The sequence below is a fragment of the Leucoraja erinacea genome, chromosome 16, assembly GCF_028641065.1.
Source record: "Leucoraja erinacea ecotype New England chromosome 16, Leri_hhj_1, whole genome shotgun sequence".
Taxonomy (NCBI): domain Eukaryota; kingdom Metazoa; phylum Chordata; class Chondrichthyes; order Rajiformes; family Rajidae; genus Leucoraja; species Leucoraja erinaceus.
Genome location: NC_073392.1, coordinates 13,847,222 through 13,872,720, shown reverse-complemented (window position 1 = coordinate 13,872,720; position 25,499 = coordinate 13,847,222). Strand labels below are relative to the sequence as shown.

Genomic DNA, 25,499 nt, shown 5'->3' with positions numbered 1-25,499 from the left:
ATTAATCCATAATCTAGTCAAATGTCAATATTGGTCATTTTTATCGTGTCACATGATACCAATAATTTATGATCCATAAATGAATTGTACAATATTTTTGATTCCTTTAGCTTTAAGAAATGAGGTTACTTCATGAGCTTTGCAAATCTGCACAGCGACAAGCTACTTCTACAAACAGGAAATGAGGGTGAGAAAAGGAAGCAAATGGCTGTTATTTTTCCACATTTTGGTGAATAACACATACCAAACATGGATCTTGCTGACATTCCATTTCTTTTTTTTATCTACAACACTGATTACCTCATGCGAACTTGAGACCTCGTGCCCTTAAAATTAAGTTCCTAGTTAATTTGTTTGGCAGTTTAAAATAATCCATCTGCTCTTGTATCAGCTGGAATCATTTCTGCCATCTTCAGAGGAATAAGTGGATAAGTACCTCTGCTCCTCATTGTCACATTAACTTCAATGCCAGTTCTGATATTGAAAAGTATAAGAGTACATCTGTGACAGACGAGGGTAACGTTCGCACCTGGGCTTTTCTGTCTATCTGAACAAGTGATGACAATGAGCATTGTTATCCTCATTGTCAAAGTTAATGTGAACTGAGCACACTGAGCTGCACTTTATTACTGAGTCCCTTTATTCGTTTAAAACTCTAAAACTGTTAGTCAGTGACAATTAATAATTGCCAGTAAACAGACATATGACAAGGAATGAAGAGTTGTGACAAAGTATCCACCAAACTGATTGAATTATATTAAGACTCATTGTAAAATGGATATTTGCTAAATGCACAGACTGGAAGAAACAATTATGTTTCACTGAGTAACAATGGGAATGTGGTGACAGAGTTGGATCCACTAAATTCAAAGGCCAGCAGTAAATGGAGGAACAACTGAATCAAATTGCCCTAGTGCTGAACAGGAACTCAAGATAACGTGTGTGTGCACATATAAAGATAATCAAACTTGCAGACAATGGCAACACAGTGGCGCAGTAGTCGAGTTGCTGTCTTCCAGTGCTGGAGGCCCGGGTGTGATCTTGAGTATGGCTGCTATCTATACGGAGTTTGCACATTCTCCCTGCGACCACGTGGGTTTGCTCCGGGTGTTACGGTTTCTTCCCTGGTGTGTTGGTGTACAGGGTGAACACTGATCGGTGTAGACTCGGTGGGCCGAAGGGCTTGTTTCCATACTGTATGTCTAAAGTCGAAAGGCAACTCAACTCAGGGACTTTGAGCTTGAGGAGCATCTTAAATCCATGTGGGACATACATAAAACTGAGAAGTTCCTGGCAGATGCATTCCAGGAGAGCTTCACCCTACCATTTCACAGGAGAATAGCAAGTGGACAGACATTTAACAAATATGGAGGAGTCACTATATATAACTCTCACATCCTGGTCAACGGTGCCTTATTGTCACAGGTTTCTAGACCCACGACAATCATCTTGTGCCATGTCCTGTTTTGAGCATATCTTTGTCTCTATACAAACATTATTTAGTGGGTAGGAGCATTTATGGTGTTGTGGATCTATTTCCACACCAGTCCTACATGGAGACTTTAATTATCCTAAAGTTGACGGGTTTCATAAAGTGTCAATGACGCAAGCGGGAGTGATTCCTGAATTCCCAGCCCAACAAGGAAGGAAATCATGTTCAGTCTAATTTTTGGCATAGAATTGGAACATGTTCCAGTGGGAAAGCATTTTGTGATGACAATATTTTTTAATAACTACTATTTGAAATTATCTTTTGAGCCCATCAACCTATCTCCACCATTGAAAGTCAGCAGTCATCTACCAACATGAAATGGAGCATTATTGATTGATTGAATAGTACAGCATGGAAAAGGCCTCTTCAAGATACTGAATCAACTCTTGCCAATGATCACCCATTCGCAGAGGTTCAATGTTATCTCACATTCGTATCCACTCCCTACACATTAAGGAAATTTACTAAGACCAATTAACCTACAGACCTGCACGTCTTTTGGATGTGGGACATCAAGGGCGCCGGTCGTCGAGGTCAGCAGTCATTGGCAGCGTCAATCGAGGTCGACGTTCGTTGAGGGCTCCAGCGGTCGAGGACTGGCCACGTGGGAGCCAGTGGACGTGCCGCCAGGAACAAAGGAGGACACGGGGTGGGGGAACCGCCGTGGGGGGTGGGGGTGGGGGAGAACAAAGGAGGACCCGACGTGGGGTGGACTGCCATGAGGGGGTGGGGTGGGTGGGAGAACAAAGAACCCGACGTGGGGCTGCCGCAATGAGGGGGGAGTTGGGGAAGATGACCCGGCCTGGGGGAACCACCATGCTTGTGTGAAGGGGAGGGGAAAGGTGGTGGGGGATGGGGGAACAAACGAGGACCTGGTGTGGGATACTTTTTAACTTTGTCAGTGCCCTTCATGTGGCGACTCTTTGCACACCGTGCCTATGCAAAATTAAGAATTTCACTGTGACGTCACATGTGGCAATAAAGCATTCATTCATTCATCATTAATTAATTCATACTGTAGAGTATTTATTCATTCATGCATTCATACATTCTTTCAAACTGGAGCACCTGGAGGAAACCCACGCTGCCACACAGAGAACATGCAAACTCCACGCAAAAGGTATCCAAGGTCACGATCGAACCCGGGTCTCTGGTGCCGTGAGTCAGCAGCTCTAGCAGCTGTGCCACTATGCAGCATTATATTGGAGAACTAGTCAAAGACATGCAGAACGCAGCAAGAGTATAAATGTTTGATTATTTGACATATGTCTATTGCGGCACACGATAACATTTATCTTTACATTTTATCTTGTGTGCATGGTCATTGAAAGTGGGGACTCTTGATGATGAAGGAATAGGGGATTTGGGTTTTCTGTCATTCTTCATGGACAAGTTCTTCCTGAGCAGATACTAACTGTCCAACCTTCCCTCTCGCTTACTTCCTCCTTCTCCTCAACCAGTCGTTCATGCTCCTGCTCCTGGGCTACTTGCTTAAGAGCTGGCAGCAAAGGTTGCCCACTCGTAGTGATGATGTAATTGGACATGCACCAGACCACCTCGAACCCAACATGGACTGAGTGACTTATCTAAAATCAACTAAGTAGCGAGCAATGTTTAAACATGCCAGTGGGCTTCTCTATCCAATTCTGTATGACATGATGGCTTCCATGTTACTCCCATTTTCACATTTTTTGGGAACTACATTTTGGGATGAGGAATGGTGGTAAGTCATGAAGGCCTTCAGAGTTGCAACTGATCATGTTGATCCCTGTTAACACCTGTGTTCTGCCATCTCCGTCAGCAATCTACAAAGACTTCTGGAATGATTTCTGAAGGCTGTTTTAGAAAGTACAGATTGGCTTGTACTGATGCCGGACATTTAGAAATGCTGGTGCACCGAGACCATTAACAGTGTGTGATGCCAACATTAAAAAAAAAGGACAAGCAGATCAAATGTTGTGCATTTCCTTCACCAATTTGAACAGGCAAGATTTTTACCCATTCCAGGACAATCCAGTTTAAGCCCCCAATTTTATATGCACTTAATTTTCCTTGGAGCATTTAACAAAATATGTCTGCACACCACGGAGTATTCAATCAAATAAAGCTGACGTTTAATATCTCTTTGATCAATGATAATCATGATCATCTTTCCTGTTTATCAATAATCTATCTGCTGCTTCCATGACAGCCTTGATCTGTGACTGCAGAAATAAATTATATTGCTCACTAAATGCTACATCTTTAATGATCTTGTACTTGATGTTATCTTCATGACTGCCTCTCAGTTACTGTGCGCGAGAAAAAGGAAAATCAATTCAACACATATAGTTTTATTGATTCAAAGCATTAGACTACTTTTGCAGTTGTGACTTGATTAATTAGATACGAATGGAAGTGTTATTACTCAGTCAAAGTTACCCGGCATAAGAAGTTTCACAAAATATAAATTGTATTTGTGTCCTGGTTGATTTCTGCAGCCAAGATCGGGATGGAGGGACTGCTCTAGTATGTATTTATACACCTGGAGCAAGTTAAAAGGATTATTGAGGATGTTTGAAGGGGAATTAGTGTTTCATCTTTTTACTTTAATATCTGATTCATCAGATACATAATAATGTAGTCTGAGATTTGATTTCATATTCAGTAAAAAATGTCCATTGTTCTTTGTTGGGTTACTTTAAGGAAGCGAAACAGTGTCTTTGAACAGCTAAAATATATTGCCAGTCGAACCAGCACTGCAGTAAATATTTTACAGATGCATTCCAAGCAAGCATTTGATTAACCGTTAATTAAACTGTTCGGCCAAAAAATACCCTGGTTGTAAAACTTATTTTTCTCACTGGTGTTGAATCTATTTTTCTTTTACTGTTTATCTCAATCAACAATAAAAAATAGTGGTCACCTTGAGCAACAACTTTCAGCTGCAAGGTTATCATTCCGATTTCCTGAGTTGTGTATTAATCAGCCAGGGCTTTTCTCGTTAAATTGTTAAAGGGCCCTGGTGAGACTGCACCTGGTGTATTGTGTGCAATTTTGGTCTCCTAATTTGAGGGATAACATTATTGAGGGAGTGCAGCATATGTTCACCAGGTTAATTTCCGAGATGGCGGGACTGACGTATGATGAAAGAATGGGTCAACTGGGCTTGTATTTGCTGGAATTTAGAAGGGTGAGAAGGAATCTTATAGAAACATATACAATTCTTAGAGGATTGGACAGGGTAGATGCAGGAAAAATGTTCCCGATATTGGTGGTGTCCAGAACCAGGGGTCACAGTTTAAGAATAAGGGGAGGCCATTTAGGACTGAGATGAGGAAAAACCTTTGCACGCAGAGAGTTGTCATTCACTCATTCATTCATCACCATTGAAAACATTAGCATCGCAGTGGCGCTGGTTTCCAACGGGAACGGTGACGGACGAACCACACATCTGTGTCCTCCAGTTCCTGCGGATTTCCGCCGCTGGAAGTGTAGGATTTTGGTGTGTGTGCTTTATCATCATTCCTTACAATGTTATGTACGACAGTGATCGCAACTTCTACTGAAGTGTGGATGGCCGTTGGCTCGCTAGAAGCTCATCCGCCCCATGACAGGTCTTGTTTTTGGTCCTGCTGGGGGTCCACAGCCCCCTCCTCACCTGGCAAACCAGGTGGGGATGCCGGTTTAGTTGCCGACTATCCGACCATGGAGCAGGTAGCACGGGATTACATGGTACACTTCCTCCGACCTGACCTGACAGAGAGTTGTGAATCTGTGGAATTCTCTGCCACAGAAGGCAGTGGAGGCCAATTCACTGGATGTTTTCAAGAGAGTTAGATTTAGCTCTTGGGGTTAAGGGAATAAAAGGATATGGGGAAAAAGCTGGAACGGGGTACTGATTTTGGATGATCAGCCATTTTCATATTGAATGGCGGTGCTGACTCGAAGGGCCGAATGGCCTACTCCTGCACCTATTTTCTATGTGTTTAAGTCCGATAGTGACAAGTTCTGATCTGCAGCAATTGCAAATAATGCATTGAATCTTATGAGGAAAATAGAGGAGGAAGATTGACAGAAGTTATTTGGTTTGAAATGTCATGCAAAGGCGTTGATCTGCAGATTTCTACCTATTCAAATATTCGGGTAGAGATTCGAGGTGTTGAATTGCAAGTTAAGGTGAAGCAAACTATTCTCTTGGTTTCCCAACTAATGTTGATTGCTTGGCCGAAATTACCCAAACTGATTAATTTGCCAATCCACATTTTCTGCAGAAGGTAACTTTTGTGCACTAATAATTTATTCTCATGTAAAGTTTTCTGAGGCCTTTGTGAAAATATCAATAAGGATTTGTATTGCATCAACATTTGTCTGAACTGAATTTTTGGCAAATTTACATTTAAATAACACTTTAAAGATAGAAAATAAAGGTCCATCAAATTGCACAAAGAATTCCTACTTATGAAATTCATGTTATACTAGTATGAGTAAAAATATATTTGGCAATAAAAAGTCAATTATTTTCAAATACAATGATAAATCACAATGGTGAATGGATGATGGACAATGCTTCCTTCATTATTCGGATTAGGAACGAGGAGAATATTTAAAATAAATCCCCGAGGGTAAGTTATGATATTTTGCAGCATTGTTTATCGTGTTATTTTAGTGGATGGAATTTGTCATAATTCGTTCCAGAAGTATTATTTTGCAAAACAAAGATTTAAGTTTAATGCATTGTCTGCTTTGATTTTATGCTAATGACAATGGATACAGATCTTTGGAAAGGTAAGATAACAGGATTTATGTCTAGCTACCTGTGGTGTACATATGACTTTTTTGTTGTTGTTGATATTAGGTTTTTCCTGCATTAATTAGTTATTGAAACAGTTATTGAAATTAGTTATTGAAACAGTTTTCCCATTATTTCCCTCCGTGCAAACTCTACAATTGCAATATAAAAATTCAATTTTATTCATTTTCTGCGGATTCATTTTCGACATTATCAATCATGTTCCAATGGTTCATTAGGAATGTATGCAAAATCTTTTTTTTTTCAGATAAAAGGACAGTGATCGTTATTTTTTGTTTCAAGCTGCTTCAGAAAGATTCTTCCATGCTTAACATTTGTAACAGTTATTTGTTATTTTTATATCTATTGTATATATATTGTTATATAATACATTTATATGATAAATGTAAAAATGTAAAAAAAGATACAGACGAAGATATAGATACACTTAAAAGAGCAACCACAGTTCTGGAAAAAGGTATTGTGGACAGATTGTGGACAGATGAGACGAAGATTAACATATCAGAGTGATGGCAAGAGCAGAGTATGGGGGAGAGAAGAAACTGCCCAAGATCCAAAGCATACCACCTCATCTGTGAAACACGGTGGTGGGACTGTTATGGCCTGGGCATATATGGCTGCTGAAGGAACTGGCTCACTTATCTTCATTGATGATAGAATTGCTGATGGTCATAGCATAATGAATTCTGAAGCATATAAAAATGTCCTATCTGCTCAAGTTAAAAAAATGCCTCAAAACTCATTGGCCGGCAGTTCATTCCACAACAAGACAATGATCCCAAACATACTGCAAAAGCAACAAAGTTAAAAAATGGTCAATTATTGAGTAGCCAAGTCAATCAACTGATCTGAACCCATTTAAGCATGTTTTCTATAAGCTGAAGAGAAAACTGAAGGGGACAAGCACCCAAAGCTAAAGATGGCTGCAATACAGGCCTGGCAGAGCATCACCAGAGAAGACACCCAGCGACTGGTGGTGTCCATGAATCGCGGACTTCAAGAAGTCATTGCATGCAAAGGATATGCAACAAATACTAAACATGCAGGCTCGAGGGGCCAAATGCCCTCCTCCTGCACCTATTTTCAATGTTTCTCATAGCAAACATATCTCCATTTAGGTAAGGAGACTAAAATTGAACATGACACTTCATTTACATTCTCAACAAAGCCCAATATAATTGTAACAAGACATCTAAAACCTGTAACCCAGTCTACACAGAGTAAAGGTCAACATACCTATCTTCCAACCACCTGCATTTGCATGTTAGTTTATGGAAACATGCACAAGAAGTTATGTCCCCTTGAACATCAATATTTTCCAGATCTGTTATCATTTAAAAATACTCAGTATTCCTGTTTTTCCTATGATGCATTATGACAGCACGGTGGCGCAGCGGTAGAGTGCTGCCTTACAGCGCCAGAGACCTGGGTTCGATCCTGACTATTGGTGCTTGTCTGTACGGGCTTTGTACTTTTTCCCCATAACCTGCATGGCTCCGGAATTTCCGGATTCCTCCCACACTCCAAAGACGTGCAGGCTTGTAGGTTAATTGGCTTGGTATAATTGTAAATTGTCCCTAGTACATGTAGGATAATGTAAGTGTGCGGGGATCGCTGGTCGACATGGATGCAGTGGACCTGGTAATTCCGGTATTTATATCCCTCAGTGAAAACACTGACTAGAATACTTTACATCATCCTATATTTCACCATGGTGACCAGGTTTCTCTGTTCCACCCTGTGAAGCTCTCCCAGTGGATCACGGAGAAACACATGTGCTCAAACAAAGGAGTTAGCATATATGTATAGTTGATACAGTGGGAGGTAACTTACAAAGGGTGGTGATTCTAGACCAATAACTACAGCATCACATGGTTATATACGCAGGGACAATCTTTCTACCCAATTACAATCATACACAGCAGAATACATCTTAGCCAATTACAATAACATTAAACATCACATGTTTTCCAGGAAAAATTATGTCACAACAAGGATAATGAAACTTAACTAAATGATGTAAAAATAAAGAAATTAAAACTTAACTCAGAATACTTAAACCTTAGTCCTAAAGTATCCCCAATTCTACATTTTCTCATTCCTCCCTTTATCATTGATAACTCCCCATGTTCCGACCTATTTCTGTCCTTCTCAGTCATTCAAACTCTTCCTGCACCCTATCAACATACTCATCACACACTTCACCCCGTCTCACCAATAACATTCTTGGAGCACCTATGCCTTCCAGTGCTGTCTGCATCCTCCCCAATACACATTTTACAACTGCTAATCCTACAAAAATACAAATAATCACAATAGCTAGGTACATAGCCATGCTGATTAGCCACTCTGACCAGCTTCCAAAGCCTCAATTATCCCAGTCACTTGCTTCCTTCATGTTATCCAACTGTTCTCTTATTAGCACCGCCATTCAATGTTATCATGGCTGATCATTCACAATCAGTACCCCGTTCCTGCTCTAACATGTCCAAACCCTTAACAATCCTATATATTTCAATAAGATACCCTCTCATCCTTCCAAACTCCATGGTATACGTCCAGCTCTCCAAAACTGTACACAATACACCAGGTGTGGTCTCACTAGGGCCCTGACAACTGCAGAAGGACCTAATTGCTCCTAAACTCAAATCCTCTCACAATTAAGGCCAACATGCCACTAGCTTTCTTTACTACCTGCTGTACCTGCATGCTTACTTTCAGTGATTGATGTACAAGCACACCCAGGTCTCATTGCACCTCCCCTTTTCCAAATTTGACATAATTCAGATAATAATCTGCCTTCCTGTTCTTGCCACCAAAGTGAATAACCTCACATTTATCTACATTATACTGTATATGCCCATTCATCCAACCTCCAAGTCCCCTGTATTCTCATAGCATCCTCCTCACAGTTCACACTGCCACCCAGCTTTGTGTCATCTGCAAATTTGCTAGTTACTTGTAATCCCTTCATCTAAATTGGCACAGGGATTTGTACTCCCTCCTTTTGAGATGCATGTTTCCAACTCAATGTAGTCCATCTGGAGGGTCTCAAAGGGACCCATGGGTAAAGGGGTTCTCCCTTGTTCGCAGGTTATACCCTTCCGGCGGTTATATTGCTGACAGGTCAGACAACGACTACAAATCCCCTGAGCCATGGTCTGCAACTTTGGATGCCACCATGTATCTAAAAGCGTATCACCAGTTGCTCGGGCACCACAGTGAGTTGCAAAGACAATACCCTCAATAACCCACATCGCGAGTTCATTTGACATGCATGTTTGCTCTGCCAGGGTAACCAATAATCCCGACATGCAATCAACTTTACAACCAAGCTGTTTCCACATTTCTATATCTTGGCCAGGAGCATTCTCCTATAATCTAACAACATCTTGAATGGTTGGCATTGGTTTTTCCGAGGGAGACTTGTCTTTGTCTATGCTTTTAGTCTGCCTCATTATTTTAGGTACCACCACCCCGCGCCCTTGGGACACTTCCTTAGCTTCTTGGTAATTTGTTTTGGCAACATAAGGGCTTGTAACAGGTCTGATATCAATTTCTGGTGGGGTGTCTGTGTTCCTGTTGGTCAAGAATCCCCTATTTTTTCACAACTGACCAGTCACAGATCACTCCGAAAGCATACCTGAAGTCAGTATAAACGCTGATTCCCAAGTCTTTCCCTAAGATACAGGCTCTTATCAGGGCAAACAGTTCCACTAGTTTGGTAGAAAATGGTGTTTCAAAGGCCGTCGCCTCCACATCATTGCCATCCTGATCTATAATTACGTATCCTGAAAGTTTTTCACCTAGAGATCCAATTGATGCACTCCTATCTACATACACAGCTGAGTCAGGTTTTGTCATGGGAATATCCGTCAAATCTTCCTGAACAGAGGTATCTTCTGAAATCAGAAACACGCAGTCATGCCCTGACTCAGCTTGTTCCTCCGGTGGTTTGGCGAGAAAGAATGTCGAATTGATGGTGTTACAAAACTTAAATTGCAAGCTTGCCTGCTGCTTCTTGCCTCCTGCTTCAGCGGGTACTGTCATATAGAGGGCAGTTACATTTTCTGGGGATCTACTTGGATGGGGTTAATCTGGACGCATCCTACCTGAGTAGAGTCTTCTGCCCACACCTGTGGGTCCACATACTCTGTTACCTCACTCCCCAGATGATGGTGTAGCTGCGTAGTAACCGTCCTTGGTGACTGATAAAATTGAACAGTACAATTATTAGACAGTTCTTGTTCCTGGCTCGTGTTTGTATTCGCCAGATCAATCGCTTGCTTAACCATAGTTCCTAAATCCTTTGCATGAGATGGGAAGTTCACTTTCTTTACACTGGTTTTCAGTCTGTTGATTTCAAAATATTACTTTTGGTTGAAAAGCACTGAATGGTCTAGGGCAAAAATTCATTTCTGATCTTCTAATACATTATGAACCATCCAGACCTCTGAGGTCACCTGGGACAGGTGCTTTCTGTCACCAGTCATAACTAAACATGGAGAAACAGCGTTTATTTTTTCACCACATATATGAAACAACTTCCATAAAAATGTAGGTCCATTCAAATTAACAACGCAGAATACCAATGGCATTAGGTAATGTCCCAAGAAGCATCAGCCAAGGACTAGTGGCTTATCATTTCTAGCTCTTTAATGGGGCCCCTCTTATCTGCTCCGCTAGAGAAAGCCTGTCTGAGAGAAGTACAAAGCTACAAGATCTAATCAAGTATCTCAGTAAGCAAAGCAATAGCAATTAGCTCTTTCATGCCTTGTGATTCATTTTGGCCAAAAATTTCACACAAAACAATTAGATCCCCACAACACAAAATTTACACATCAAAATAAATTCCACAATAAAATAAATTTCACAATACCCCTCCACAAAACTCAGAGTATTTTAGAACGACAAAAGTTAACAATGCAAGAACAAAATCAACAAACTGTCGTTAAAGTATTTGATTCACAATAGAATCTGAGTGTACTGCTTTAAGTGAAAGCACTGGCAGCAGAATTCTTATCAGCTTAGGAATGTCGATATCAGAAAAATGCTGTATCCTCCTCACTTTTTTTGATCGTATTCCTGAAATACCACAGACACCCCTTCCCACTTCTACCTCGGCGCTGGTTTTGAAGTAATATGTCATTTACATCAGTCTGAAACCATACACAGCATAATACCTCTTAGCCAATTACAATAGCATTAAACATCACATAAACAGCACAAATTAAAAGTTAACTCAGAATACTTAAACCTGTGTCCTAAAGTATCCTCAATTCTATACATTCTCAGACCGAAGGGCCTGTTTTGCGCTGTATCTCTAAACTAAACAAAACTGAATAACTAACTTCATATTTTTCTCATTGCTATGAGCTAAAATATCTGCTCTGATATTACTTACTTGTCAGTACCCTCTTACTGTTTCCTTGCATTCTCATCATGTTGCTCATTCCCATTTAGATCTGAATCATCAGAAACTTAGAAAAACATATATTTCAGCCCCTCAGCCAGTGATTGATACAGAATGTGAATAATTGGGGCCCAAGCTCAAATCCCTGTGGTAACTTACAAATCACAGCTTATCATCCCTGGAAATATTTATTTATTTATACTCTGTGGCAAGGGACTGCAGATGCTTGTTTAAACCTGGAGTAACTCAAGGGGACAGCTGGAGCAACTCAAGGGGCCAGGCAGCATCTCTGGAGAGAAGAAATGGGTGAAGTTTCGGGTCGAGACCCTTCTTCAGACTGGTTAGGGATAAGGGAAACAAAAGATAATAGATGATGATGTGGAGAGATAAAGAACAATGATTAAAAGATATACAAAAAAGTAAAGATGATAAAGGAAACAGGCCATTGTTAGCTGTTTGTGGGGTGAAAACTTTGTATTCTATTAACCAACTATTGATTCATGCTGGTATTTCACTCGGTTGTTTAGCAGCCTCGTGCATGGGACAATGGGTGGCTACTGAATATCCTAATACACCCCACCCTCTAGTTTCCCCTCATCTACTGTACCAGGTGCATTCTTAAAGAGCTTCAATAGTCAAAGATCATTTAAAATTTGTTCCATATACATGTTGACTTCGTTCAATCGTGTTATGTTGTACGGCCAAATTGTTGATATTGGTAGTGATTTACTGAATCCACGTACCTGTCCCTGTTAGAGCATGACAACCTGAACATGGTCCAGGTTGCCATATTATAGGAAGGATTTGAAGGCATCAGTGAAGTTTTTTTTAGATTGGTTCCCCAGAAGAGAGACAACTGTTACAGGGATTAATTAGAGAACTATTTTCTGTGGAGAAGGGAATGTTGAGTGGAGATTTAACTATATGTATATAAAATAACGAGGGGTTTGGACAGAACAAGTTGTGGGTGACTATTCCAGTAATGAGGGGGCGAGGATGAATGCTGATATCTTAAACAAAAGGCAAGTTGTGGGGGGAAAGATTTAATAGGAGCTTGAAGGGTGACTTTTTCACACAAAGGGTGATGGGCGTATGGAACGAGCTTCCGGAGGAGGTAGTTGTGGCAGGTACTATTGCAACATTTAAGAAACATTTAGACAGGTACATGGATAGGACAGGTTTAGAGGGATATTGGCCAAAAGCAGGCAGGTGGGACATTTTGGCCGGTGTGGGCAAGTTGCGCCGAAGGGCCTGTTTCCACGCTGTAAGACTCTGTGACTCTGATTCTATAGCAAGAGAATTTGGAGTTGCATGAGGAAAGTACTGCCTGCATAAGGTAGAGGCAGGTTTTATTGAGGAATTCAGAAGGATGTCAAAATACGTGGTAAAGAAAATATTCCAAGACTTTCTAGAAAGAATGTGAGTTACTGTGTTTGACAGATAATTATCTGTATAAATTGAAATATACAAAGAAACTAATGATATGAATGAAAAACAACAATTCATCATAAATTGGACAAAATGATCACGGGATAGAAATGCACGAATCATGAAAACATTGCATTGCTTGTTTATTAAGGCCTAATTAAAGTAAGACATAATTTCTAGATGCTTAAAATTGAATAGTAGAAAATAATATCTCTTAAGAATCTATCTTAAGAATATATTCAATCCTGGTTAAGCCACACTTGGCATGCTGAGCACAATTCAAATTGTCATTTTGTAGAAGCCTCTAGAGGCAATCGAGAGGATGGAAAACAAAAGATTTTCCAGAAATACAAGGTTAAGCACACCAGAAAATGATGAGCAGTCTGGGTTTCACTTCTCTTCAAAAGAGAGAGCTGAGGAGTGATTTAAAACTGGATTTCAAAATTATGGAGAATTTTGTTTCCCACCAGTGTGGAATGTTTCCAGTGGTGTATAAAAAAGATGGAATCAATTATAGGAAATGGTCACCAATAAATTAAGCAGGAAACTTATTTATCGAGAGAGTGGCATGAATGTCGTTAATTACCACAAGGTGAGAAAATGAGATAGATACATTGAAAAAGCAATGAGATAAATACAAGGCTAGAGTTAGTTGAGGAAAGACAGGAGGAGGAGATTCAAGTCAAGCATAAGTGCAAGGCTAGATTGGATGGGTCGAATGGCCTATGTCCCTTCTGTATATTTTATGTAATTTTGTGTGATTTTGGTCCAGGCTTAGCTCCCTGTCTTCAAAACCAGCTGGAAACAACGAGATAATGAAAGAGCAACAGAAAAGCTCAGTGGATGACTTCTACGATTTATGAGACAATGTTTACAGAACAAGAATTGTTTTCATTGGGGAAAAAGGTGATGGAAGAGGTTAATTTCTTTACTTTTGGGATTATTGTGAGGAACATTGATAACAACGAATTGGCATCACAGGCATGAGCCAAGAACTGCTCCATGTATTGTTATTACTCCCAATTCCTCTGCTTCTCTTTAAACTGATAACATCCTTTTCTAAGTTTTATACTGATGCAGTAAATAGAAGATTAAATGACAGAATATATCGATTATGATATATCCTCGCACGAGTAAATTGACCAATCTGCAGAGCTGCAAGGCACTAATTAAGCCTTAGGTTTTCACAATTTTTAAAAGGTGTAAATATGTCCAGTGCCATAACGGTGAAGAATGAGGATAGCAGCTGCCACTATTCACTGAAGAACATACCTGATAGATGAGCAAACAGTTTGCAGAATTTTTCCCTGGAGGAATCTTCCTCGTCCATTGCTTCTGTTCGAAATTAAGCTCTGCTCTGCACAACTTCTATTCATAAAGGTCTGTGGATGTCTACTTGTCATGGAAAAATTAAAGTGGTGAGGCTATATTATTGTCCATATCTTGTATCTTCTATTTTCTGCATCAATGTAATACTTATATTGTATCAGGATGTTATCAATGATGGTGGTAAATAAGCTCCACTTCTGCATCCTCATTAGTTTATCTTGAGTTAGGGAGAAAAAATAACTGATGCCAATGTGTGGCGATCAGTTCTGACAGTGAGAGCAGTAATGCTGCAATCTTTTAATGACTTGTTACGATTGCAAGCAACAAGAGAGCCCTGCCACCAATTATCTTTCATGGGCTGGAGCCATTTTAAGCAATAGAAATATTTGCAATGAAGCTCGGTCATCTTGGCCATCAGTTTAACAAAAAAATAAGCGCAGAAGAAACATGATACAGATGTGCAACATGATAAAGGGGAGTAGAGGTACATGTGAAAACAAGAATATTTAACTTGGATTTTAACACCAATGGTAAGATCATGAGATCCAAGTGAAACATAGTCAACAACTGGTAAAACAATTTGGTGCTACCAAATTCTATCTCAAGATAGAACTTGATAAGTTTCGGGTTGGGAGTGATAATTGCTCGTTTCTAAGCTTCCCCCCAGTCTAGTTTCAGTAAAAACACTGAATCAAGCACTTCAAACAACTACATTTTATTTTACCAAATGCATGTCGCAGTTCAACTACTGCACATATACCACCGCGGGTTCGATCCTCGTGTCTGCCTGTTCAAGCCCTCCAGGCCTCGCTCAGACAGAGACACTCCAGAAGTTCACCTAGTCCAAAGCGCTCTCCCAGAAGATCGACGCTGTGCCTTGTGATCGCGGACTTTTATATGTCCCGGGACCTTGAGGGGCCGAACCACACGGGGTTGGTCTCTTAACAATCCAATGACGATATCGATTAACCCCATACATAACAGGCATTCCCCTAACCCAATGATACAACAGTTCAATACATTGTATTCAAAGCGGACATTCGAGAGGAAACCAACTAAGAAACATTTACCCTGATTTACAGAAAACCCAGACAAGGCTCAACACCTCATCCAATCAACAGTTGGCAGTCAAACTCTGCAACATTATTTACAACTATTTACAATACAATATTCCCACTCGTTTTCTCCTATTCCCAATTTACAAGCCGCCATTCTTAGGGTGGACAGCAAAACAATTTATTTATTTATTTTCCTTTTAGTGAAGAATATCTTCCACATCCCTATTAAATCGTTTCCTTCCTCACTATTTGCATAATTGTTAACGAGCGTCTCTATATAGTTTATCCCGATTAAAGACTTTATTCTCCTCAATGGCCAAAGTTGGTCTTTCAAAATTGCATTTAATCTCCCCAATAATCCTCTCAGTCTATCCGCTTCATTTGGAAGCTCCCCGGAAATTATCCTTATCGGGCTTTCCAATCTGTTTGACCGATCCTTCTCAGAGACATACCCATTCTCGGAACAATGGTCAAAATACAAATTAGAAAATAAAGGTTCCAGTCATTAACAACTGTTTCAATCACTACTCCTCTCAGGCTCCAGGGTCAATGGAATCGGTCCCACATAATGGTCAACAGTCTTTCCGATTCACACTTACTCCAGCAATCGCTTCCTTTCAACTGACTCCCAGTCACTCCTATTCAATCACTCCTGTTTAATTATTCAAACCACTCACTCCGATTCAGTCTCTCTCCCAACTCTCTTATCAGTTAATTCACAATCACTGCATTCAATTCCAAACATTCAAACAAAGAATCTAACTCCCACTCGCTGTCTCTCAAGCAGCAGTCTCTCTCTCACTTAATTAACTTTAAGTTTTCACAAACAGATGAACCCAAACCACCCTAACAAATCTATAATCAAGAATGAAAATATTCCCCTGATTATTAATAACCCAAAACACACCCCAATATAAACTATAAGCATCCAATAAACCCCATTCTATTATTCTTCCTCGTGGCGCAATCAATCAGCCAGATGACTCCTCCCCCGATGCAGTGATCGGAGGAGAACACCCACTGATCGAACTACTCCGATTCAGATTCTTACAAAACAATCTCAAACAAATACGAATATCTAACTTAAACGCACTCTCACTTCAAGTTTTTAAGTCTGTAAACACTCGCGCAAGCAGCAACGCAAATGACGGTCCGCACACTATTCACTATAGAAGCACTCGAACTTGATCTCCTGATTTTTAGTGCGTATCTTTTCTACTACACGTGGTCTCGAATTAACTAAAATTGCCCAGTTAAATTCTTGAACAGACTGGAGTATTCCGGCCAATCTATACTCTGTCCATCGAAGCCTGGTACTTTCTCGAGGCTCCTGATGAAGCGTGTTTGTCTCTCGTTAAAGCAGCTGCAGTCTGCCAACTATGACTAAGTTTTGGGCCTCTAACCCAGGAAAGGGCCTCTAACCCAACCCCACCAGGGCCTCTAATCCCAGCCTGGTTTATTGGCCTCCAACCCAAACCCAAAGGCGTGCTAACCACCCCTCCATGCTTGCTAGACTCTGTTCTAATGATCTCGATTAGACCCTTTCCCAAGCCCACGAATGATCGATCCTCTCCGACGCACGATGTGCCGAAAATCAATGCAAAAACCGCACAATGGGCCCGATTTCTTCACTCGCGATTGAAACAGCTTAACACCATTGATCGCAAACTTGTGTTTGGGGGTCTTTTGAGATGCTGGAAGAGGCCCCAATGATGAATGCTCGTTTCTGAGCTTCCCCCCAGTCTAGTTTCAGTAAAAACACTGAATCAAGAACTTGAAGCAACTACATTTTATTTTACCAAAAGCGTGTCACAGTTCAACCACTGTACCTATCCCACCACGGGTTTGATCCTCGTGTCTGCCTGTTGAAGCCCTCTAGGCCTCGCTCAGACAGAGACACTTACAAAGTTCACACTGTCCAAAGCGCTCTCCCAGAAGATCGACGCTGTGCCTCATGAAGATTGACGCTGTGCCTTGTGATCGCGGACTTTTATATGTCCCGGGCCTCGAGTGGCCGAACCACATGGTGGTGGTCTCCTCTTAATAATCCAATTACAGATATTGATTAACCCCATACATAACAGCCATTCCCCAAACCCAATGATACAACAGTTCAATACATTGTATTCACAACGGACTTTGAGATGAAGCCAACTAAGAAACATTTATCCTGATTTACAGAAAACCCAGACGAGGCTCAACACCTCATCCAATCAACACTTGACGAAATTAAACTCTGCAACATTATTTACAAGGTGTATGTCTGGTTTGCAGCCATCCAATCCATTCTATGCATTTTGCACCTAATTGATAGGGTTTGCAGATATCCCATCCTTTGCTTGCAAATTGTATCTCAGCTCCAGACACTCTGGCACCTCTTCGCAGCTTGTCACAGCTCTGCAGAGAGCAACACCAAACCGACCAAATCTCCCAGCAACCCTGAAGCTTTAGCCCATTTTGAAGTCCTAGCTGCTCCAATTTAGCCAGGATTACCAGGAGTGTTTTGACAGGTTATCTGAATAAATGGTGTAACCATTTTAATTTTTGCCTTTTGAGGGACACCGAGTAATTATGTATTATTTTTACGTTAGAGGTTAGATTTTGAGAATACTGTGTTCGGTCTTGATGGTGCTCTTGATCTATTGCCTTGTTTTCTTACGTTGGCGTTATAGAGAAGAGAGAAAAGTGCTGGAGAATTCTCTCCTCTCAATTCATATTGGCACTCTCCGTACTTTTAGTCCCCACTGCACTACCTCAGCAGTTATGGCACTTTCCTCCTGCTGCTGTTCCAGGAGATTAAATGTCAGTGCAAGCTATGCACAGGAATTCTTGATCTGCAGAAATTGCTTGGTCGCAGTGTGCTGCAGAGTTCAATTCCCTTTAAGTGACAACGGGTAGGAGCCAGAAGCATTGCGGATTATTGGCAGACAAGCAGATTCTGTCCTGAAAATGCTGATCGTGTGAAATATATTCTCTTGGCACATATAATGCTATTTTCCACAGTGTATTACTAGTCGTACCTACAGAGCTAATGGAGAGGCACAAATGATCATTAGAGAAGATGATTTATGACACCAGATGATTTGTTATTACACGGATCTGAACAAAAACAGCATTTGCACTGCCTCTGGGACTTTTTGTGTAAGATTATATTGCTCAGGACAAAATTGTGCAAAGCGCATGGTACAGAAATTTGTGACGTTTAATATATTAAATCATGTCCCTGATCAGTAACCTAAAATGTTCCTTAAAAATAGAATCAGACGAGTGACTAAACTGAAAATGTTTCGAAAAATTCACAATTGTCACAGTATCACCAGCAATTGCGGATCATGCAAATATAAACGTTAAGCACAATTTGAGGGTCAAGGAGACAGCTGATGGTGGTGATGAAAAGCAAGGCATTTCTTGATAGAAAATAGTCACAAAAGTGGATAGGAGATCTCCAGACACTTATTCAGTCCCAGCATTGATTCCTTTTACAAGGTGACTGCAAACACAAATGGAAAGGGTAATCAGCTACAGAAATAAACTCATCTAGCTGCCAATAGCTGCCTCGGACAGTTAATATCAACATCTGCTCAGTATTAGTGCAATGGATGCAGAGAAAAAAGTGTGCAATTAAATATATAAAACAAATTAAGTACACAGAAATGGACATTTTTAGCTACCGTGCCTCTGGACAAGAGAGTAATTAGAAGTGGAGAAGCAGATGGTATTTTTACCATGTGTACAGGATCCTTTCTGACACCATGCACAAGTTCAAAGTAAAGAAGCACATTTTAAATCCAGTAATGAGAACTGAACAAAAAGCAGAATGGACAAGTAATTACTGAAGAGTTATAGAAACATAAATGTTCAGGTCATGATTGATGGACACTTATTGCAAGCACCAAAGCAACAGATTGTGATGAGAGCCAAAAATCAGGATGGTGACAGTGGATATAAACTAGAGAAAAATATTGACTACATTTTTTAATTAAATATGAGGCATTGTCCTGATCTCCCCTGGACTCAGAGTTGCAGAGTATCAGATAACATTACAAACGTGTTGCTAATGAGTAAATTTGAGCAAGCGAGTTTTCAAATCTAGAAAACATAAAATATCATAATGCACAAACATGTATGGAGACACAAGGAACTGCAGAGACTGGAATCTGCTGTGGAATGCAAGGTACATTCAGTGGGTCAGGCAGCATCTCAGGAGGACAGAGCTAGGCAACGTTCCGGGTCAGGACTTTTCTTCAGACTGAAGAAGGATCCCGACCCGAAAATTTGCTTATCCCTGTCCTGCAAAGATGCTGCCTGTCCTGCTGAGATACTGTATTCCAGCACTTTGTGGTCAAATATAGGATACGAGAAGGTTTTTCCTGAAAAGGGAGTGGTGAACATGTGTAATCATTGAGGCTGAGAGGAGAAGGTCTGATGCATAAATGAGGAAAAAGTAAATAGGGGGGTTTGGGGAGGGAGGGGGAGGGGCATACATAGTTCAGAACAGAATGAATTAGGAAGATTTTGTGCACTAGCAGAAGAAGTGGACCAGTTGGGAGTGAAGGTGTTTAATGTAATTCCAAGTAAGAAACCTCTTGGCTCATCTCGAATTTCCCACTGCTGTGCCAACATTCTAATGTTAGTAAACTATTCTTGCAGAAGAGGTTGAAATGATGTGAGGCTTGATGTAATATAAACCGACAGTGACATTTGTTTACATAACTAATTCTAATTTTTAATAAAGTTATCACCAGTGAAAATTACAAAATGTTGAGTATCTGTGGACTGGTGTAGTTTATCGATCAATGTGAATCAATATTGTTGTTGCACATTTAACCTTTGAAAGAATTGGGCATGGATTTGAAATGCTTGAGGTGAAAGGAAAAGAGCAAATGCTTATGATGTTAGATGATCAGCCTTCTCTGATATTCAATTGAAGGATTAAGATTATAAGATTATTAATTCCTAGGAGAATGGCGGATGATAGGTTTGTTAAGACCTTCATCTCAAAGACGGCGTGCGCCTCGAGAGACTTTACAGCGCGCCGTCACAATTACACTCTGCACCGTTTCCCTGACAGCAAGTTGTTGTTTTTTCTCTCTCCCCAGTGACAATGAAGACAAACCTTTGAAAGAAAGTCAGCAATCACTGAATGAGGGAGTGAAACCAACGGGAAGTGATGATAGTTTGGCAGAGTATGGAGATGGCGGATCAGAAGGGGAATTTAATGAAGATGGCTCATTCATTGGACAGTACAGTGGAAATAAAGAGAAAGATGTCGATGGAAATGGAAGCTCTATCGCCACTTCTCCAGTTAAAGCATGAGTAACATGTTCATGAACTTCACTTGCCTTCTTAATATATTTGTGATACAACTGAAAAATTTGGTGCGTTTGAATTAACTCAGATTGCCAACGTGTTTAAGATAAGAGAATAAAATGTTTATGGCCCACAAAGAAGTGATGTACAAATATTTGGTAAAATTTAAGATACAGAACACATTTGGTTGCAGACGATATATTGTGCAAAATTCTTTATTCTGAGGGATATATTGTGCAAAGTCCATGTAAAATATAAGTGTCTGTAGATTCATAACAGAAATGGTTTCAGTTGCTGGCACAGTGACATACAACCATTTAAATCCTTGCTGCCATTAGCAGATTTAAGTCTTTATTGTTGTGGTTAGTTTGTGGCTTGTGACCGACCCTAAATGCTCAGAAGTTAGGAACCTGCAGAAATATAATTGCCATAAGGAGACCAACACCTGGTACACTGATATCTCTTATTGCAAGGGTATGAAAGCTCAAAGGACAGTGAATTGTACTCCTGTTTTTTTTTAATGAATAGTACATCTTTCAATATAACATTTTCAATATTGAAAACAATTTCAATATAACTTTTCAAATGTCTGAAATTCTCATGTCAATTTGAATGAGATTATTTAAATGAAATTATTTGTCAGAATCTGATTTTAAAATATGAATAATTGTTGTTGCAGGCAAGTGGAGACAATAAAATTGTACTGTTTAGGTGAACTTATACTCGAACAGTTGACAACCATGTGCAGTTGAGGTGCCAGGACTATAAATCTTGGTACATGCTAAACCATCATTGACTATGCACAAGACCATCCAAACTCCTGCGTGATTCTTCCAGTGTGCCCAATATTCTGCATTTAATCATTGTATTCACTATCAGGTGTGGTTATTAAGCCAAAAGACCACAGCGTACATTTTGTAACTAGGCACACTTTTAGAATTTGAGGAGGATAATTTTCAACAAATGGTCAGTGTTTTTTAAACATTACTTCTTCTGCAGATTCTTCAATGAGCACCTTGAGGCATTACTTCTTGTTAACACACAGACTAGATGTACTTAAGAAGTATCTATATGTGTGAATTTATATTGTGTATAAAACATGTAAAAGATAGCTTTGTGATGTTGAACTAAATAAACTACATGTTGCCACCCAGAAAATTGGTATACTTTGAAATGCTGTAGGTTCATTTTTTTTAAATCGGTGAACAATTGTGAAGTAATTGTACTTGTGTTCAAGTTTTTATTACTATAGCTTCTATATGTCTCATTATTGATTTTTGCTTAACAGTGCTGGCAAAGTTTTAATTTGTAAGTTATATCAATTTGAAACATTTTTGTAAAAAGGTTGGATGATATTTATATTAATGAATTGGAAAGATTTTGTCAAACTTCTGCAACTTGTGAAGTAACTATTTCAGTACTTATACCAGCAAAAAAACAAAATCATAACAGAATACATCAAATGTTTTAACTTCATGTTCTACAATAGTGTGGTTTATAGGAAGAATGGAATTCAATCTTGTTGAATACAAACCTCTTTTCATTAGTCTTTTGCAATTTGTGCAGATTGCAAATTTGCAACCTTTTCCAACATGACAGCATTTTTGAGCTTTGGTTTACACATGGCTGTGCATAATCCTATCTCAACATTTATTTTTCAGGATGAACTATTCTATGAAAATTATTCTTCAATTTGTATAACCACTATATTTACTACAAATGAACCATTTAGTATTTGTAAAAGGCAAACCTTAATCATGCTTAGCTTTGTAAAAAAAAAAAAATCCCTGCTCGAATGATTATCTGATTCAATAAAACAACTCCCAGTGCAATGTCACTTCTTGTATTTTCTGCAGTCAGGGAGTATCTTATTAATTTGGCCTTTCCTTATTGAAATGTTGATAAACCAAAGTATAATTTCTGATGGCTAGCCTTATGTTTGTACGACATATTTAATAATTTTATATCTTTGGACTCAGACGCTGCATGATTAGCAGAAGGGTCAGTACATATATATACGAACAAATTATACTGCCAACTGACAGCCTGAAGCACAAAACATGAGAACAGGTTTGTTGCTTTTGAAATAAACTTGAGGCCAAGGGTATAAAAACCAAATACTGACGGTCGTTGTCAGGTTAAATGTAAGCTGTTGCCCCTCAAGTTACAGAGTAGTTGGTGTCCCTTGTTGAAACTTTTCATTTCTCTGTAGCTTCGGTTCAATTGCAGACTTCAATCGCAGTCAGTATCTGTGTCGTTTTATGTCTTCTCAAAAGAAAATTTGAAAACTTGTATCAAGTTTAACAGAGCAATTTTCATAATTTGTATGCTTCCTTCGATAGTGCAAATCCCCTCAGAACAGCTGTTAAATTATTTAACATTGTAGTGGTGTGATGTTATCATAAAATATGTGTGCATATATGGTGCTTGCAGTCACTAGGCTTAGTTAGAAACAGTTTGTCAGACTATTTGATAACTAATTAATTGTCACCATTAAAAATAACACAGAAATAATCCTTCAGGTGATGCAAAATTGTGTTTTCATTGAAAGATTCATGTGAGGTTTGCAAACTCATGTTTTCTACCTGTGTAGCACTTGTATTATATAAAGTCCTTTTGGAATGTTTCCGCTACTAATGTGTGTTGTGTAAATGACCTTGTGATCTTTCAGAACATGGATGCTTGTCTTATTAAACACAGAATAACAATGTTTTATGTGTCTCCTGGTATTTGCAAAGACAATCGTATTTACATACATTATTGTAGGACAATATAATTCAAACATGACTGTGTGGCGGGAGGGCCTCATAAAAGGACTGACACTTTCCCAGATGCTTTCTGCAAATACCACAGCTCTTCTGGGACTCATTATAACCTTTGAAAGACAATGTAGCTATCTAAATGTAAATAAGCCTCCGATATAGAGAACGATGCCTGATTCTGAATGTTTCCCGTGCTGTATCATTCAGATACAAACTAACAAAGCACATGTTTACCCTCTACAACACCTCTCAAGCCCACTGCACAGACAATACAATACAATACAATAGTGCATTAATGTCATGTGTGCAAGACACAGTGAAATTCTTTATGAGTCGCCAGATTTGGTGCCATTTCCAAAATCTGGTCCACCCGGCGCTCCACCAACCAGGCGAGTATCAACAATCCTCTTCTCTTCCCTTCTCTCCTGGCCAACTTTGTGCCCCTGGAGCACTCCCCACAGCCAACCTTGAAGGTACGGAAGGTAAGACCCATTTTCCAACCTGCCTCTTGACCAGGTGGGCATTCTATCTTGAATGAGTTACTAATTCTTCCAGATGGGTGTTGAGAGGACCAAAGGGGCCAGGGTTTAAATTAAGCTCTTTAGCATGCAGAATCCAACTTTTTAGTGTTATGAGGTCTCCATAATCCATAAGGAGAATGTGTACTTCCATGGATGCGCATTGGAAGCTATCTCACAAAAGTAGTACCACTACCAATGTACAGGGAAGGCAGGTCTTGAGTTAGGTTTAGATTTATTATTGCCACATGTACACAGGTACAATGAATCTGGGTTTGCTGATAATACAAAGCTGAGTGGTAATGTGGGCTGTGAGGAGGATGCAGGGAACATTCAAGGGGATACAGCAAGGATAAATGAACAGACAATTACATAGCTAATGGAATATAATGTGGAACGACATAAGTCAATCATCCTGGGAGGTAATATAAAAAAGAAGAGTATTTTTTTAAATGGTGTGTCTTTAAAAATTAAAGTGTTTGAGCGTCCTTGCACACAAATGACTAAAAGTTGGCATGAAAGTTACCAGCATTCAATTATGTTGGTAAACAAGATAGACACAAAATGCTGCAGTAGCTCGGCGGGACAGGCAGCATCTCTGGAGAGAAGAAATGGGTGAGATCCTTCTTCAGACTAATCAGTCTGGATCAATCTGATCAGTCAGATTGGATCAGTCTGAAGAAGGGTCTCGCCCTGAAATGTCACCCATTCCTTCTCTCCAGAGATGCTGCCTGTCCCACTGAGTTACTCCAGCATTTTGTGTCTACGATTTAAACCAGCATCTGCAGTTCTTTCCTACACATGTTGGTAAACAACATGTTGGCCTTTATTGTAATAGGATTTAAATACAAGAGTAAGGATGGTTACTGTGATTATATAAGAATGAGAGGTTCTTGATAATTAAGGATGTCAAAGGTTATGAGGAGAAGGCAGGTGAACGGGGCTGAAAGGTTAAAATAGTTCAGCCACGATCGAATGGCGGAGCAGACCCGATGGGCCGAATTCTGCTACTGTCATGGTCTTATGCTGAGAATTTTCCAGTGTTTTAGAGTTTAGAGATGCAGCATGGAAACAGGCCCTTTACCTGACTGTTCACATTGACCCGTTCACACTAGTTCTATTTTATCCTATATTCTGTTCTTATTCACACTATTTAGTTCTTGACTCAGTTTAAATTCTTGACTCATAAACTGCAGGGATTTGGATTTTGTTCAGAAAATGCAACTCATAAAGGTTGAGAAATCCCAGGAATTTATTTCGAAGATACATGGGAGTGATTTCGCATTCGAATCATGTGAAAGCTGCCTCCAGTACTGGGTCGTCAGTGCAGAAAATGCTACCATGAAAGTGCCATCTTCTGCCATGGTAAGAGTTGTTTGTGCAGCCTGTTGGGTCTT

The 25,499-nt window shown here is 39.8% G+C and overlaps 1 protein-coding gene across 8 annotated transcripts in view; it reads left to right on the top strand.

Moving 5' to 3' along the window:
• Positions 1 to 23,534, top strand: part of chl1b (cell adhesion molecule L1-like b) — a 610,347-nt gene extending 586,813 nt beyond the window's left edge. For 7 of the 8 annotated variants that reach the window (XM_055647708.1, XM_055647706.1, XM_055647709.1 and 4 more), the window contains one exon: positions 20,612 to 23,534. In XM_055647708.1, coding sequence (XP_055503683.1) covers positions 20,612 to 20,828 — 217 coding nt within the window. In that variant the 3' untranslated portion in view covers positions 20,829 to 23,534. Of the gene's footprint in view, positions 1 to 6,247; positions 6,272 to 20,611 lie in introns of those variants that run through there. The other variant, XM_055647713.1, reaches the window with a different exon arrangement.
• The last annotated feature ends 1,965 nt before the right edge of the window (positions 23,535 to 25,499 follow it).